Source organism: Hypanus sabinus, chromosome 16, assembly GCF_030144855.1.
Source record: "Hypanus sabinus isolate sHypSab1 chromosome 16, sHypSab1.hap1, whole genome shotgun sequence".
NCBI classification, from domain to species: Eukaryota; Metazoa; Chordata; class Chondrichthyes; order Myliobatiformes; family Dasyatidae; genus Hypanus; species Hypanus sabinus.
In genome coordinates this window covers 89,842,971-89,862,083 of record NC_082721.1, presented here as the reverse complement: position 1 = coordinate 89,862,083, position 19,113 = coordinate 89,842,971, and the positions used below count along the sequence as shown (strand labels likewise).

The 19,113-nt window shown below is 41.3% G+C and overlaps 1 protein-coding gene across 1 annotated transcript in view; it reads right to left on the bottom strand.

Annotated features, from left to right (window-relative positions):
• LOC132406558 (nuclear receptor subfamily 5 group A member 2-like) overlaps positions 1-19,113 on the bottom strand; it is an 82,414-nt gene that overhangs the window by 42,976 nt on the left and 20,325 nt on the right. Inside the window, exon 3 of the mRNA XM_059992383.1 lies at positions 144-285. Within this exon, the coding sequence (XP_059848366.1) occupies positions 144-285 (142 nt within the window). The remainder of the gene's footprint in view (positions 1-143; positions 286-19,113) is intronic.

The following is a 19,113-nucleotide window of genomic DNA, read 5'->3' as shown; positions in this document are numbered from 1 at the left end:
TTACTTAATTACTGGAGTTTAAATTTCCTAGTGATTCAGATCGCTGCCTGTGTCAATGGTCCGGAACCATTGCTACTGGTCTGGCACCTCACTAATATGCAGTTACTGCTCTTCACAAAAACAAGTGTGAAATATATAAATACCTTCCAGCTTCATCCCCACAGTCAGACATTTCTGAAATCGACAGTAAGGACAACGTTTCCTCTGGGCTTTGTCAATCTGACAGTTCTGATTTTCCACACAGGTGTAGTGTTTGTTGTTCTGAACTGTGCGCTTAAAGAAGCCCTAAAAATAGAAGAATACACATGGCTTCTTAATTTAGTTAATCAACAACATTTCCTCTGTGATGCAAGAGGCAGCTGCCTTTACAAGGCATGTATCAGGCAAGGAAATTGTGCTCTGACCTCGCACTTCCAGCCGGAGATTCTGACTGCATCTGAAGACCCATCATGGGGCTGTTTTAGCCCATGACATAATTATTGGCCAAGTTCTATGTAGCTGATTTCTGCTCGTAACTTCTCTACTCCCTACATTGCCTGTAGGTGGTTGAATTAGAAACAAACAGCCATGGGTCTGTAGTAGATCACAATATAGGCCTTGCTTTCATCGGGTCAAATCATGCCTTAATTTGTGATGGATAGATAGATAGACAGATACTTTATTGATCACAAAGGAAATTACAATGTTACAGTAGCACTACAAGTGTATGGATATACAAATACTAAAAAAAGTTTGCTTAAATATAAGATGTACAAGATTTGCGAGCCAAAGATTACAGCACTTACAAGATTTACAAGATCATATTGATAAGATGGCAATGCAAGAATTACTGTAATATTATACAGTAATGGGTGCACCTTCACACCTTCCAGATAAGAAGTGATGATGGTATTACACAACATTGCACAGAGTGTCAGTGATAGCAGGTGCGGCAAACAGAGCTAAATAGAGCTTAAACAGATCTCTAGTACGTAGAAGTTAATAGGAGGCAGGTCATCACTTCTCCAGCTATAGGTTGACTCATTATAGAGTCTAATGGCTGAGGGTAAGTAAAACCTCATTTAACATGTTTTGGAGCAGCACAGTGGTCCTAGCCTATTACTGAAAGTTCTCCTCTGTTCAGCCAAGGTGGCACACAGAGGGTGAGAAAAATTGTCCAGAATTGCTAGGATTTTCTGTAGGGTTCTTTGTTCTACCACAGCTCCCAGCATGTCCAGTCTGACTCCTATAAGAGAACCAGCCTTTCTAATCAATTTATTGAGTCTGTCAGCCTCACCCATGTTGATGCCATTAACCCAGCACACCACTGCGCCGAGAATTGTACTGGTAACAACAGACTGGTAGAACATGTGAAGTAGAGGCCTGCGTACTCCAAGGGAGCTCAGTCTCCACAGGAAGTAGTGGCAACTCTGGCCCTTCTTGTACACAGCCTTTGAGTTGGTGCTCCACTTAAGTCTGTCATCCAGGTGCACCCCCAAGTATTTGTAGGTCCACACCACATCCACGTCCTCACTATCAATAGTAGCAGCAAGTAGTGCAGGCTTGGTCTTCCTAAAGTCTGTTACCATTTTCTTTGTCTTACTGATGTTGAGTTGCAGATGATTCAACCTGCACCATTTGAAATGTCCTCCACCAGGGCCCTGTATTCATCCACCTGTGTTCCCATTATACACCCAACTATTGCTGAGTCATCAGAAAATTTCTGCAGATGACATGACTCAGTGTTTTATCTAAAGTACAAGGCATACAGGGTAAACAGGTAGGGGAGACAATATAGTCCCCTGTCTTGCTTATAACCATGTCTGACACATAGTTCTCTAGCCATACAAACTGTGGATACAACATTTCAGAGAAGAGAACTCAGAATCAGAATCGGGTTTATTAACACCTGCATTTAACGTGAAATTTGTTAACTTAGCAGACTCTGTTATTTTGTTATATTGATGCATGTTATATTATTTCATGTTTTTATTTATTGCTATTTATTCATATCTGTATTTTTACAATTTGTTTGCGGTGAACAGTTCCTGATGTTTACAGCTTACTGTCACTGTTCCATAGATTTGCTAAATATGACTGCAGAAAAAGAATCTCAGGTTGTATGTGATGACAAGCATGTACTACTCTGATAAAAGGTTTTACTTTCAAACTTTGTAGCTGCTCTAACATCTCACTTTGCACTTATTTTTACTGCCTTATATAACTCCATGGTTCCGTGGTTCAATTTAATATCAGAGAATGTATACAGTACACAACCTGAAATTCTTACTCTTCACAGACATCTATGAAATAGAACAATCCCCAAAGAATGAATGACAGAAACATCAGAACCCCAAATCCCCTACTCTTCCATCCCATGCTCAAGTAGCAGCACAAGCATTGCCCCTCCTTCCACTTGCACCAGAAAAAATATGTATTACTGCTGGTAATGGTGCTACAAACAATGTTTCCATTGTCCTGTCCCCTGCCGTACTTGTGCCTATAACAATAAACTAGGCTTGACTTTAACACTCAATCCTAATTGGCCACTGAACCATTTGGCTTTCTACAGGAAATCACAGGGCAATTAAGAACGTATCATGTTACACCATGTCCAGAGTCACATATAAATCAAGTAGACCAGCAGTTTTATTTCTCCGAAGCACAAACATAAATCAGCAATATTTTACAAACCATAATGATTACATTTTCTCTTCAGTTTCTTCAGATCCATAAAGTGTAAAAGAGAGGCGAGAGTGGATATTGCACTCCTGGAAAATGATTCTGGAGAGGTAGTAATGAGAAACAAGGAAATGGTGGATGAACTGAATAAGTATTTTGTACCAGTCTACACTGTGAAAGACACTAGCAGTATGGTGGAAGTTCCAGGTGTCAGAGGTCATGAAGTTACCACTAATAGAGAGAAGGTTCTATGGAAATGGAAATGTCTGAAGGTAGTTTTATGGGAAGGATGTAATAGAGAAATGGAGGTCATTTAAAGGTGAAATTATGAGGGTACAGAATCTTTATGTTTCTGTTAGGTTGAAAGGAAAGGTTAAAGGTTTGAGAGAGTCATGGTTTTCAAGGGATATTGGAAACCTGGAAAAAGAGAGATATCGACAATAAATATAGGCAGCATGGAGTAAATGAGGTGCTAGAGGAATATAAAGAATGTAAAAAGAATCTTAAAGAAATCAGAAAAGCTAAAAGAAAGTATGAGGTTACTTTGGCAAGTAAGGTGAAAATAAATCCAAAGGGTTTCTACAGTTATATTGATAGCAAAAGGATAGTGAGGGATAAAATTGGTCCCTTAGAGAATCAGAGTGGACAGCTATGTGTGGAGCCAAAAGAGATGGGGGAGATTTTGAACAATTTCTTTTCCTCGGTATTCACTAAGGAGAAGGATATTGAATTGTGTAAGGTAAGGGAAACAAGTAGGGAAGTTATGGAAACTATGACGATTAAAGAGGAGGAAGTACTGGCACTTTTAAGGAATATAAAAGTGGATAAATCTCTGTGTCCTGACAGGATATTCCCTAGGACCTTGAGGGAAGTTAGTGTAGAAACAGCAGGGGCTCTGACAGAAATATTTCAAATGTCATTAGAAACGGGGATGGTGCTGGAGGATTAATGTATTGCTCATGTGGTTCCATTGTTTAAAAAGGGTTCTAAGATAAACCTAGCAATTATAGACCTGACAGTTTGATGTCAGTGGCGGGTAAATTAATGGAAAGTATTCTTAGAGATGGTAAATATAATTATCTGGATTATCAAGATCTGATTAGGACCAGTCAGCATGGATTTATGCATGGAAGGTTATGTTTGACAACTCTTATTGAATTTTTTGAAGAGATTGCTAGGAAGGTTGACGAGGGTGAAGCAGTAGATGTTGTCTATATGGACTTCAGTAAGGCCTTTGACAAGGTTCCGCACAGAAGGTTAGTTAGGAAGGTTCAATCATTAGGTATTAATATTCAAGTAGTAAAATAGATTCAACAGTGGCTGGATGGGAGATGCCAGAGAGTAAGTGGTGGATAACTGTTTGTCAGGTTGGAGGCCGGTGACTAGTAGTGTACCTAAGGGATCTGTACTGGGTCCAATGTTGTTTGTCATATACATTAATGATCTGGATGTTGGGGTGGTAAATTGGATTAGTAAGTATGCAGACGATACTAAGGTAGGTGGCGTTGTGGATAATGAAGTAGGTTTTCAAAGCTTGTAGAGAGATTTAGGCCAGTAAGAAGAGTGGGCTGAACAATGGCAGATGGAGTTTAATGCTGATAAGTGTAAGGTGCTACATTTTGGTAAGAATAATCCAAATAGGACATACATGGTAAATGGTAGGGCATTGAAGAATGCAGTAGAACAGAGTGATCCAGGAATAATGGTGCATAGTTCCCTGAAGGTGGATAGGGTGGTGAAGAAAGCTTTTGGAACGCTGGCCTTTATAAATTGGAGCATTGAGTATAGCAGTTAGGATGTAATGTTAAAATTCTACAAGACATTTGTAGGGCCAAATTTGAAGTATTGTGTACAGTTCTGGTCACCGAATTATAGGAATGATGTCAACAAAATAGAGAGAGCACAAAGAAGATTTACCAGAATGTTACCTGGGTTTCAGCACCTAAGTTAGAGGGAAAGGTTGAACAAGTTAGGTCTTTATTCTTTGGAGCATAGAAGGTTGAGGGGAGACTTGTTAGAGGTATTTAAAATTATGAGGGGGATAGATAGAGTTGACGTGGATAGGCTTTTTCCATTGAGAGTAGGGGAGATTCAAACAAGAGGACATGAGTTGAGAGTTAGGGAGCAAAAGTTTAAGGGTAACAAGAGGGGGAATTTCTTTGCTCAGAGAGTGGTAGCTGTGTGGAACGAGCTTCCAGTAGAAGTGGTAGAGGCGGGTTCGGTATTGTCATTTAAAGTAAAATTGGATAAGTATATAGACAGGAAAGGAATGGAGGGTGTTGGGCTGAGTGCGGGCCAGTGGGTTTAGGTGAGAGTAAGCGTTCGGCACAGATAAGAAGGGCCAAGATGGCCTGTTTCTGTGCTGTAATTGTTACATGTTATAAGGTTATATAAATAAGTCACCTGGACCAGATGGTATATATCCCCGGTTTCTGAAGGAGGTGGCTAAAGAGATTGGGGAAGTGGTGATAATGATCTTTCAAGAATCATTATTTTCTGGAAGATGGAAAATTGCAGATGTCATTCCACTCTTTGAGAACAGAAAGAGGCTGAAGAAAGGAAATGAGGGGCAAGTTAGATTGACTCAATGGTTGGGAAGATGTTGGAGTTGATTATCAAGAACAAACTTTCAGGGTACTTCGAGGCACATGGTAAAATAAGCCATAATCAGCATGGCTTCCTAAAGGAAAAACTTGCCTGATAAATCTGTTGGAATTCTTTGAAGAAACAACAATCGGGATAGACAAAGGAGAATCAGTTGATGTTGTGTACTTGGATTTTCAGAAAGCCTTTGACAAGTTTTCACACATGAGGCTGCTTAACAAGCTACAAACCCATGGTATTACATGAAAGATTCTAGCATGGCTGATTGGCAGAATGCAAAGCAGTAGGAATAAAGCAAGACTTTTCTGCTCGGTTACCGGTGACCTGTTGTGTTCCACAGGGCTCTGTGGTGGTATCGATTCTTTTCATGTTATATGTTAATGATTTGGATGATAGGATTGATGGTTTTGTTGCAAAGTTTGCAGATGATATGAAGATAGGTAAAGGGGCAGGTAGTAGAGAGAAAGTAGAGAGGCTATAGAAAGACAGTCAGATTCAGAGAATTGGCAAATAAATGGCAGATTGAATATAATGTCAGGAAGTGTATAGTCATGTACTTTGGTAGAAGGATGCGTGGAAACTGGAGAGGGTTCAAAGAAAGTTCATGAAAATGATGCCAGAATTAAATGGATTGAATAGTGAAAGGCCTTGATAGAGTGGATGTGGGAGGATGTTTTCTATAATGAGAGAGTCTAAGACTAGAGGACACAGTCTCAGAATATAGGGGTGTCCCTTTAGAATGAAAATGAGGAGGAATTTCTTTTGCCAGAGAGTGGTGAATCTGTGGAATTTGTTGTTGCTACAAGCAGCTGTGGAGGCCAAGTCTTTATGTATATTTAAGATAGAGGTGGATAGATTCTTGATTAGTCAGAGCATGAAGTGATACGGTGAGAGGGAAGGAGATTGGGGCTGAAAGGAGAATTTAATCAACCATAATGAAATAATGGAGCAAACTTGCTAAGCTAAATGGCCTAATTCTGCTCCTATTTCTTATGGTCTAATATCTTTTATTGTTCCAATTTGACCAAATTTTGTGGTGTCACAATTAGATTTGAACTCTGGACTCCAGACGGTCTGTTCGATCTTCCACTAATTGAGTACAATAGAGTCATAGAGTTTTTCAGCATAGAAACAGGCATTTTGGCTTCACTCATCCAAGCAACAAAGTTGCCTACCTGTGCTGGTACCATTTACCTGCATTTTGGCAATATTCCTGCAAACCTTTCCTAACCATGTACCTGTCCAAATAATTGACTAACACACCAAATGGTAAACTTTCCACCTCCTACTCTCTGAATTGGTTTCCAAAACTTTGATCTCATCATACTGTCTTGGTCCTGAATAATTTAAGGAATATTTCTGGAAGGATACAAGATCGAAGTTCCTCTTGGGATTTTGAGGCCTTGTAAAAAATAATTGTTGAGCAGATAGCCAAACAATTGCCAATAGGTTATTGCCTAATGCATTTTTTAAAATGACCAAACTGGTTGATTCTCTGTTATTGTGGCAGTTCTTGTCTCCCCATTATGGGAGGGATGTTTAGAGACCATCACAGGAAAAGACTTCTCCACCATTAATCACATCTACAAGGAGAACTATCATGAGAAAGCAGCACATCATCCATCATAAAACATAAGACATGCTCCGCATTCCTTCATGGCTGATTTATTATCTTTCTCAACTCCATTCTCTTGCCTTCTCCCCATAACCTTTCATGCCTTGACTAATCAAGAACCTATCAACTTCCAACTTAAATATACTCAAAGACTTGGCCTCTATAGCTGCCTGTGACAATGAATTCCACAGACACACCACCTTCTGGCTACATAAACTCCTTCTCATCTCTGTATTAAATGGATGTCCCTCTATTCTGAGGCTGTGCTTTCTGGTCCGAGACTCATCCACTGAAGGAAGTATCCTCTCTGTATCCACTTTGATTAGGGCTTCCAAAATTCTATAGCTTTCAAAGCATCTCCGCCCACTCCACCACCACCCCGCCTGATGCATTCTTCTAAACTCTAGAGAATACAGGCCCAGAGCTATCAAACACTCCTTATACATTAACCCTTGCATTCATAGAATTATTCTTGAGAATCTCATCTAAACTCTCTCCAAGGTGGTCTGACCATTGCTTTATAAAGCTTCAGCATCGCATTAAAACTCTTTTATTCTATCCTCCCAAAATGAACACTAACAGTGGATTTGCCTTCCTTACTGTTGGCTTATCCTGCAAATTAACCTTTGAGGAATCCTGCACAAGGACTCCAAAGTCCCTTTGCATGTCTAATTTTATTTTTTCCCTATTTAGGAAATACTCAAGACACCCATAATCTAGGCCAGGCTTTTTTTTTGATGCTGCCTTCAGAAAGGAGGTACAGGGACTTTGGGTCTCACAATACTAGGTTGAGGAACTGTTATGAACCTTCAGCCATCAGGCTCCTGAACCAGCATAGGTGACTTCACTCACCTCAACACTGTATTGATTCCACAACCTGTGGACTCATTTTCAAGGACTTTATGTCTTATATTGTCAATATTGATCATTTATTTATCTATCTATCTATCCATTTATTTATTTGTTTATTTATTTATTTACTTGCTTTTTTTGTATTTGCAGTTTGCTTCTTCAGGGTCTTGGCCTGAAACATCATCTGTTTACTATTTTTCCATAGATGCTGCCTGACCATTGAGTTCCTCTAGAAATTTGTGTGTATTACTTCTGTCTTGTTTGTCATGGGTATGAACCTCCTCACATCAGCAGCAGCAGATGTAACCCATGACCCAGTGTCAGAGCCTGACGTCCAATAACCTGCAATATGGGGGTTCATGGATGACATCTCAGTAACTACTGTAACCCATATCCAAGCAAGATAGGTATGAAAACCCTGGACAATGTAGCTACCTGGGCTATTATGACCTTCAAGGTCAGGAAATCCAAATGCAAGGTGATCAAAAAGGACAAGGTTACTAGCAAGTTCAGTCTTCAGGTACAGGGAGAAGTTATTCCATCGATAGAGGACAACCCAGTGAAGTGTCTTGGAAAGTGGTTTAATGCAGCAAAGATGGAGAGCACCAACATCATTGACACTGTAAAGCAGAAGAAGATCAACAAAAATGAACTCCAAGGTAAATTTAAGACATGGCTGTATCAACATGGTCTTCTATCAAGTCTGCTTTGGCTTTCCACAGAGTACGAGTCCCCCATCACCACCGTAGAAGGCATTGACAGGAAAGTCAACAAGCACCCCAAGTTTTCCCCAAGTTCTCCCCAAGTTTTTCTTCAGTGGGACTCTACATAAGATCAGGCTAGCTACAGCTCCCATCGTCATCGGTGGTGGAGGAGTTCAAGGTGACAAAGTGTATAGTTGTGTTAACACTGAGGGGCTCTAACAACAGACTAATAAACCAGCAAGATTGGGTTTAAAGTGGGATGCCAGCTCAGCCATAGATCAGGTTGTGAGCTCCCTGCAACTGGGAGACATCATTGGCAACCCATGCCTGGGATGACAAGGCCTCGACTCAGCACACTTCCAATGATGGACAAGTGTAAGTGCAAGGAATAGGCGTGACATGGTCCAGGCAGAGGCACAAAAATGTGAGGATGAAAGGCGGGTATCAAAGGCAGTGGAGTTAGGGTCACAAGGTGTCTGGATAAAATAGGATCTTCCTAAGTGCAAGATCACTTGGGCAGAGCTTTGGAGACTGAAGCCCTTTTGCATTTCTTTCCTCCTGAGGTCTGTGTGCAACACTCTCCCTACACCATCACAAATGCACACATGGGGGCTGAGAGAGAACCCTAACTGCAAGCTTTGTGGTCAGCAGGGTTCACTGGTACACATACTGTCAGGATGTAAAGCAGCTTTAACCTAAGGACAGAATAGGTGGTGCCTCAACAAGGTCTTGCTGTCTCTTGATGACACACTGGAATGGGAGAGTTGTAGAAAGAGACCAGCTGGCAGAGGGGTTAACAAAGCATCAAGGAGAGGGCTACACCAGTCATATTAACCAGGCTGAAATCCAGTCTGCTGCAAACTGCCAAATCATAGGAGATGAGGGTCGATGTGGGGAGGGAGATGCAGTTCCCAGAGGTGATGCAAACCACACTTGAACCAGACATTGTACTGTGGTCCATGACAAGAAAATCATCCTGGTGGAGCTCACAGTACCATGGGAGGAAGGATGCGAGGAGTCTCATGAGAGGAAGGCCCTGAAGTACCAGCCCTTAAGACTGATTTATACTTGTGCATTGCATCTACGCCGTAGGTACTGCATACCCTGCGTGTACCTATGCAGTACCCTATGCCTCAGGGTGATGTGCACCTCCCCAAAAAAGTAACTGACGCATTACGGCGACACAGACCGCAACAACTGTGATTGGTCTGCTTTGTAGCATCACATTTCCTCCTATACATTTCTGGTTGCTTCTTCTCCACTATGTCTGTACACCAATGTGAAATAGATGAACCAAATCATCAAATCTACTTGCTGACATCCGAAAATGTTTGAAGTGCATTTCCTCGTCCATGTCTGTCACGAAGAAACTCAACACAGTGGCATATAAACCCCACCACCAACTTGCGTTTTGGCACACACCAATGCATACTTGCTATGGTGTAGAGCAACACAGAAGTGAAAATCAGGGCTATGGCATAGGCTGCGGCATAGTCTGTATGCACAAGTATAAATCAGCCTTCAATCCAGGAGTGCAGGGGTAAAGGATAGCAGGCATGGCTATTCCTCATGGAGATTGGCTGTAAAGGGTACTCAGTAACGTTGGTAAGGAGGTTGCTGTCTGTATTGGGCCTTGATAAAAAGAACAAAAACCAAGTAGCTTACAGGATGGGGAGAAAGCAGAAAGAGCTGCTTGCTGGGTATGGAGCAGACAAGAGGAGTTGAGCTGGAAGTCAGAAGCAGATGGGCAATGACTTGGCCATCACTGCTGATCCACCAATTGGGAAGTGTAGTGCTTAAGGGTTGAAACATTCTACGAAGGTTGGGCACCACCTGACGACATCTGCTCCTAGCCAAAGGCTACAGTTACCTCATCAGGTAACGGTAGAGATCACCTGGGTACATGATGCAAGGATTTCCAGCATCTGCAGACTTTTTCATGTTAGAAATACTAGAGAAAATAACTCTAGGTAGGGTGAGAGGGGGAAAGCTTAAACAAGGATTTCACAGGCAAGTGGAGTTTTTGCACGGAGAGTGGTAAGTGCCTGGAATGCATTGCTAAAGTTGGTGATGGAAGACAACACAACAGTGACACTTACAGGCATTTAGACAGATCAAGTCAAGTCAAGTCAAGTCAAGTCAACTTTTATTGTCACTTCGACCATAACTGCTGGTACAGTGCATAGTAAAAATGAGACAACGTTTTTCAGGACCATGGTTTACATGACACAGTACAAAAAACTAGACTGAACTATGTAATATAAAAAAACCAGAAAAAGCTACACTAGACTACAGACCTACACTGGACTGCATAAAGTGCACAAAAACAGTGCAGGCATTACAATAAATAATAAATAGGACAGTAGGGCAAGGTGTCAGTCCAGACTCTGGGTATTGAGGAGTCTGATAGCTTGGGGGAAGAAACTGTTAGTCTGGTTGTGAGAGCCCAAATGCTTCGGAGCCTTTCCCAGACGGCAGGAGGGAGAAGAGATTGTATGAGGGGTGCATGGGGTCCTTCATAATGCTGTTTCCTTTGTGGATGCAGCGTGTAGTTTTAATGTCCGTGATGGCGGGAAGAGAGACCCCGATGATCTTCTCAGCTGACCTCACTATCCGCTGCAAGGTCTTGCGATCCAAGATGGTGCAATTTCTGAACCAGGCAGTGATGCAGCTGCTCAGGATGCTCTCAATACAACCCCTGTAGAATGTAATGAGGATGGGGGGGTGGGAGATGGACTTTCCTCAGCCTTTGCAAAAAGTAGAGACGTTGCAGGGCTTTCTTTGCTATGAAGCTGGTGTTGAGGGACCAGGTGAGATTCTCTGTCAGGTGAACACCAAGAAATTTGATGCTCTTTACGATCTCTACCAAGGAGCTGTCGATGTTCAGCGGGGAGTGGTCGTTCTGTGCCCTCCTGAAGTCAACAGCCATCTCTTTTGTTTTTTTCACATTCAGAGACAGGTTGTTGGCTCTGCACCAGTCCGTTAGCCGCTGCACCTCCTCTCTGTAAGCTGACTCGTCGTTCTTGCTGATGAGACCCACCACGGTCGTGTCATCGGCGAACTTGATGATTTGGTTCGAGCTGTGTGTTGCAGCATAGTCGTGGATCAGCAGAGTGAACAGCAATGGACTGAGCACGCAACCCTGGGGAGCCCCCGTGCTCAGTGTGATGGTATTGGAAATGCTGCTCCCGATCCGGACTGACTGAGGTCTCCCAGTCAGGAAGTCCAGGATCCAGTTGCAGAGGGATGTGTTCAGGCCCAATAGGCTCAGCTTTCCAATCAGTTTCTGAGGGATGATTGTGTTGAATGCTGAACTAAAGTCTATGAACAGCATCTGAACATATGTGTCTTTTTTGTCCAGGTGGGTTAGGGCCAGGAGGAGGGTGGTGGCAATTGCGTCATCTGTTGAGCAGTTGGGATGGTACACAAACTGTAGGGAGTCCAGTGAGGGGGGCAGCAGGGTCTTGATATGCCTCATGACGGGCCTCTCCAAACACTCCATGATGATGGATGTGAGTGCAATGGGACAGCAGTCATTTAGGCAGGTCACTGAAGACGTCTTTGGCATGGGGACGATAGTGGCAGCCTTGAAGCACATTGGAATAGTGGTGCTGCTCAGGGAGATGTTGAAGATGTCAGTGAGAACATCTGCTAGCTGGTCTGCACATCCGCTGAGCACTCTACCAGAGATGTTGTCTGGTCCAGCAGCCTTCTGTGGGTTGACCCTGCACAGGGTTCTTCTCACGTTGGCCACGGACAGACACAGCACCTGGTCATTCGCAGGAGGGGTGGACTTCCTCGCCGCCACGTCTTTTTCCGCCACAAACTGGGCGTAGAAGTTATTCAACGCATTTGGGAGGGAGGCATCACCTGCACAGTTAGGTGATGTTGTCTTGTAGTTGGTGATGTCCTGGATGCCCTTCCACATGCGCCGTGTGTTGCCGCTGTCTTGGAAGTAACCGTGGATTAGCTGGGCATGTGCACGCTTTGCCCCTCTGATTGCTCGGGACAGTTTGGCCCTTGCTGTTGGTAAAGCTGCCTTGTCGCCTGCTCTGAAGGCGGAGTTGCGGGACCTCAGCAGCGCACGCACCTCTGCGGTCATCCATGGCTTCTGGTTGGCACGTATAGTGATGGTCTTGGACAGAGTAACATCATCAATGCACTTGCTGATGTAGCTGGTCACTGATGCTGTGTACTCCTATAAGTTGGTAGAGTCGCCATCATTTGCAGCCTCCCTGTACGTGTGCCAGTCAGTGTGCTCAAAGCAGTCTTGAAGAGCAGAGATGGCTCCTGCTGGCCAGGTTTTCACCTGCTTCTAAACAGGTCTGGAGCACCTGACGAGCGGTCTGTATGCTGGGGTTAGCATAACAGAAATGTGGTCTGAGTATCCGAGGTGGGGGCGGGGCGCTGCCCGGTACGCATCGGGGATGTTTGTGTAAACCAGATCCAATGCGTTCTCCCCCTCGTTGCAAAGTCCACATACTGATGGAATTTGGGGAGCACTGACTTAAGGTTCGCGTGGTTAAAGTCACCGGCGACAATAAACAGACCAGTTCGCTAATAGCCCTGTACAGTTCACAGAGCGCCTCCTTAGTATTAGCGCTGGAGAGAATGTAGACACCGAATATAATGACAGAGGTGAATTCCTGTGGCAAATAAAATAGTTTGCATTGAACTGCCACAAACTCCACTAACGATGAGCAGTGTCTGAAAACCAGCACAGAGTTCTTACACCATTCCGTGTTGATGTAAACACAGACACCGCCACCGCGAGCCATACCGGAAACAGCTGCATCTCTGTTATACTTGCAGTTACATGAATATGAAGCGAAGATGTGCAGAAAGACAGATCTGGTTTAATTTGGTATCATAGACAGCAGGCCAAAAGACCAACTCAATGATGTACTAATTGCTAAGGTTACTTTGTGACCATTGAACTGTCACGAATGTCCCACGCAGAGACTCACCAGTAAGTTGCACACCACAGTAACTGGGGATGGGCTTCATGGTTTTAAAATGCTACATAGTTGACGATACTTCAGAGGCAGCTTTCACATTCTACAACAGTTGTGAATCCTATATCAGGATATTGTGTTGGGGGTTGGTGGTCATTTTCCATCAGCTTTTTACACAAACTAAAGCACAGCAAACTTTTGAACTTTTGTTAACAACATCCATTTACTCTGATGATAATTAAGTTATTGTCACCTATGATAGGCTGGGAATTTTTTGTTCTCTTCAGTATCTTGATTCTGACTGTATTTTCAATGTCCTCTTACAGCATTATACAGGGATACAGAAGAAAACTGCCATATCTTCCTTTTACGAAATTCACAATGACCCATTCCTTCATAATCCCTAGTTCTAGAGACACAATGGTCCCGCACATATTATTGTGACACAGAAGTATGGCACAGTGCTAGGACAAAGTAATGATAATGCACATCAAGATAGTGATCTTGCTAAATCCTGGAACAGCAACTTTGCTGATGGATATTGGAGGCTCCTTTGTGAAACTAATTTGTGCCTGAATACCAAACATCCCACTAACCCTGTGCGGCCAATCACTGTCATAACCGAGCTTTCATTAGTGATTGCCACATCGGTATGGTCACTGGCTTTCCCGTGGAATGAGTTCCTCAACAGCGAAATGATGAAAAGGTTCTCAGTGCATTGCAGCAAACACTGAAAGGTGTTTCAGCAGCATGTACCCGGTCCCAAAGATCAGCAGTATCTCTCATCGAAACAAACACATAAAACTAGCACAAGGTTTCCTTGTACCACACATTCAACATCTCCCACAAAAATTGGAAAACTGATACACACTAATGTGAAATAAATGCTGCACAGGATCAGAAAAAGCTGCAGAGGGTTATAAGCTCGGCCAGCTCCATCATGGGCACTAGCCTCATCACCATCTAGGAAATCTTCAAAAGATGATATCTCCAAAAAGTGGCTTCCATTATCCAGGACCTCCACGACCCAGGACATGCAACTCTTCTCATTGATACCATCAGGGAGGAGCTTAAAGACACACATTCAATGTTTTAGGAACATCTTCCCTTCTACTATCAGAACTCTGAATGGAAAATAAATCCAGCTATATTACCTCGCTATTTTTGCTCTCTTGTTGCACTATTTAGTATTCAATCATGGCTGACTTTTTTTCTATCTCCTCCTCAACCCCAGTTCCCAGACTTCTTCCTGTAACCTTTGATGCCATGTCCAATCAAGAACTACCGATATCTGCCTTAAATACGTCCAACGACCTGGCCTCCACAGCTGCATGTGACAATAAATTCCACAAATTCACCACCCTTTGGCTAAAGAAGTTTCTCTGCATCACTATTTTGAAAGGGCACCCCTCTATCCCGAGGCTGTGGATTCTTGTCCTAGACTTCCCCACCATGGGAAACATCCTTTCCACTTCCACTCTGTCTAGGTCTTTCAACATTCAAAAGGTTTCAATGAGATTCCCCCTCATCTTCTGAATTCCAGCAAGTACAGACCCAAAGCCAGCAAAGGTTCCTCATGTGATAACCCTTTCATTCCTGGAATCATCCTTGTGAACCTCCTCTGGATTTTTCTCCAATGCTAGCATATCTTTTCTAAGATGAGGGGCCCAAAACTGTTCACAATACTCAAGGTGAGGCCTCACCAGTGCCTTATAAAGCCTCAGCATCACATCCTTGCTCTTGTATTCTAGACCTCTTGAAATGAATGCTAACATGGCATTTGCTTTCCTCACCACTGACTCAACTTAACCTTCAGGGTGTTCTGCTCTAGGACTCCCAAGTCCCTCTGCATCTCAGATTCCTGGATTTTCTCCCAGTTTAGAAAACAGTCGGCACATTTATTTCTACTACTAAAGTGCATGACCATGCATCTTTCAGCATTCTATTTCATTTGCCACTTTCTTACCTATTCTCCTAATCTGTCTAAGTCCTTCTGCGTCCTACCTGTTGCCTCAACACTGCCTGCCCCTCCACCAATCTTTGTATCATTTGTAAACTTGGCAACAAAGCCATCTATTCCATCACCTAAATCATTTATATACAGTATAAAAAGCAGTCCCAACACTGACCCCCTGTGGAACACCACTAGTCACTGGCAGCTAATCATAAAATGATCCTTTATTTCCACTCACTGCCTCCTACCAATCAGCCAATGCTCTAACCATGTTAGTAACTCTTGTAATACGATGGGCTCTTAACTTGGTAAGCAGCCCCATGTATGACACCTTGTCAAGGGCCTTCTGAAAGTCCAAATATACCACATCTACTACATCCCCTTTATTTATCCTACTTGTAATCTCCTGAAAGAATTCCAACAGATTTGTCAGGCAGGATTTTCCCTGAAGGAAGCCATGCTGACTTTGTACTATCCTGTCCTGTGTCACCAAGTGCTACATTACCTCATCCTTAACAATGAACTCCATCATCTTCCCAACCACTGAGGTCAGACTAACTAGTCTATAATTTCCTTTCAGCTACCTTCCTCCTTTCTTAAAGAATGGAGTAATATTTGCAATTTTCGTCTCCTCTGGCACCATACCAGTGTCCAATGATTTTTGAAAGATCATTTCTAATGCCACCATAATTTCTAATGCTACTCTTTCAGAACACTAGGGTGCAGTTGCTCTGGTCCAGGTGACTTATGTACCTTTAGGTCTTTCAGCTTTTTGAGCACCTTCTCTCTTGTAACAGTAACTGCACCCACTTCTCTTCCTTAACACACTACAACATCAGGCACACTGCTAGTGTCTTCCACAGTGAAGGCTGACGCAAAATACTCATTTAGTACATCAGCCATCCCCTTGTCATCCGTTATTATTTTTCCTGCCTCATCTTCTAGCAGTCCTACATCATTTCTCTTTGAGTTTTAACATGCTTGAAAAAACTTATACTATCCACTTTGATATTATTTGCCAGCTTGCTTTTGTATTTCATCTTTTCCCTTCTGATGATTCTTTTAGCTGCCCTTGGTAGGTTCTTAAAAACTTGCCAATCCTCTATTTTCCCACTAATTTTTGCTTTGTTTTATGCCCTTTCTTTTTCTTTTACAATAACTTTGACTTCTCTTATCGACCACAGTAATACTATTTTACCATTTGAGTGTTTCTTCATTTTGGAATATACATGTCCTCCACCTTCTTCATTTTTCCCAGAAACAATTTCCACTGCTGCTCTGCTGACATCTTTGCCAGCAGCTCCTTCCAATTCCTCTCTCATACCACTCTAATTTACCTTACTCCGCTGAAATATTGCTATGTCAGACTTTACTTTCTCCCTCTCAAATTTCAAGTTGAACTCAATTATTTTGTCATCACTGGTTCCTAAAGGTTCTTTTACCTTAAGCTCTCTAATCACTTCTAGTTCATTACATAACACCCAATCCAGTATAGCTGATCCCCTAGTAGGCTCAATGACAAACTGCTTTAAAAAGCTATCTCCTAGGCATTCAACAAACTCACTCTCTTGAGATCCATTACCAACCTGATTTTCCCAATCTACCTGCATGTTAAAATCTCTCATGACTATCATAACATTGCCCCTTTAGCTCGCCTTTTTTATTTCCTGTTGTAATCTGTGGTCCACATCCCAGCTACTTTTGGGAGGTCTCTGCATAACTGCCATCAATGTCTTCTTACCCTTGCAGTTTCTTAACTCAACCCACAAGGATTCAACGTCTTCCAATCCTATGTCACATCTTTCTACTGATTTGATGCCATTCTTTACCAGTAGAGGCACACCATCCCCTCTGCCCACCTTCCTATCCCTCTGATATAATGTGTAACCTTAGACATTCACTTCCCAATTGCAACCATCCTTCAGCCACATTCAGTGATGATCACACCTGGCAATCTGTAATATTGCAACAAGATGATCCACCTTATTTCTTATACTATGTGCATTTAGATACAACACGTTGAGTACCATATTTGCTGTCCTTTCTGACTCCACATCCCTAATGATTTGATACTCAGCCTGTTGACTGCAACTAAGTCCCATCACCTGCCTGCCCTTCATGACAATCTGACTACATGCTATCTTTACTCTTATTTATTTATTTATTTATTTATTAAATTTTTAGAAAATTACAAAGAATAAATGTAATGATAAAATAGTAAGAAAGAGAAAAAATAATATTAACCCTCCCCCCTCCCCTTAACCCTACTCCCCTTAACCCTTGCAAAAAAAGATAGAAAAAAAAGAAAGAAGAGAAAGATTGCATGGATATCTTAGGATCCCCACATGCTCCATGGAGTTCAAAATAATTTTAATATTTATTTTTACTTTCCCCAATTACTTTATAATTTTATCTTCAAAGGACCTATGTATTTAATCCTATCTTTTGTAGGTATGGGAGCCAAATTTTCAAAAATATATCATATTCATTTCTTAGATTGTATGTAATTTTTTCAAGTGGAATACAACTATATATTTCATTATTCCAACGATCCATAGTTAAATATAAATCAGATTTCCAAGTAACTGCGATAACTTTTTTAGCTGCTGCCAATGCAATTTTTATAAATTTTTTCTGATACTTATTCAATTTAAGTTTCGGTATTGTCCCTTCAATGTCTCCTAATAAAAATAATATTGGACTATGTGGGAGTTGTACTCCAGTAATTTGTTCCAATAAAAGTCTTAGATTTATCCAAAATGATTGAATTTTAAAACAAGACCAAGTAGAATGTAAAAAAAGTACCAATTTCTTGATTACATCGAAAACATTGGTCAGACATATTTGAATTTAATCTATTTATTTTCTGTGGTGTTATATATAATTGATGTAAAAAATTATATTGTACTAATCTAAGTCGAACATTTATTGTATTTATCATACTATCAGAACATAATCTTGACCGGCTTTTTCCATCAATTTTAATATTCAAATCAGATTCCCATTTTTGTCTTGATTTATGAATTCCTGATTTAATTGTCTGTTTTTGCATCAAATTGTACATACAGGATGTAAATTTTTTAATTTTTCCTTTTTGAATTAATATTTCTATTTCACTAGGTTTTGGCATCAACATTGTTTGATCCTGCTTTTCTCATAAATAAGCCTTTAATTGAAAATAACAGAAAAGTGTTGTTTGATAATTTATATTTATTTTTTAATTGATCAAATGACATCAATATACCTCCTTCAAAACAATCACCTATATATTTAATCCCCTTTTGGAACCAATTATGTATAAGTTTATTATCCATTGTAAAAGGAATAAGCCTATTTTGAATTAAAGTTCTTTTTGCTAATAAAGATTTCTTTATCTCATCATCCATATTTACCTTATTCCATAAATCAATCAAGTGTCTTAATATAGGAGATTCTTTTTTTTCCCATATCCATTTGGATTCCCATTTATATGTAAAATCTTCTGGTACGTTCTCTCCTATCTTATCTAATTCTGTTCTAATCCATGCCGGTTTTTCTTCATCAAAAAAAGACACAATAAATCTAAGTTGATTTGCTTTATGATAATTCTTAAAATTTGGAAGTTGTAACCCTCCTAAATCAAATTTACATGTCAATTTTTCCAATGATATTCTTGACATCTTTCCTTTCCAAAGAAATTTCCTTACATATTTATTCAGTTTGTGAAAAAACTTCTGAGGCAATTGTATTGGTAAAGTTTGGAATAAATATTGCAATCTAGGAAATATA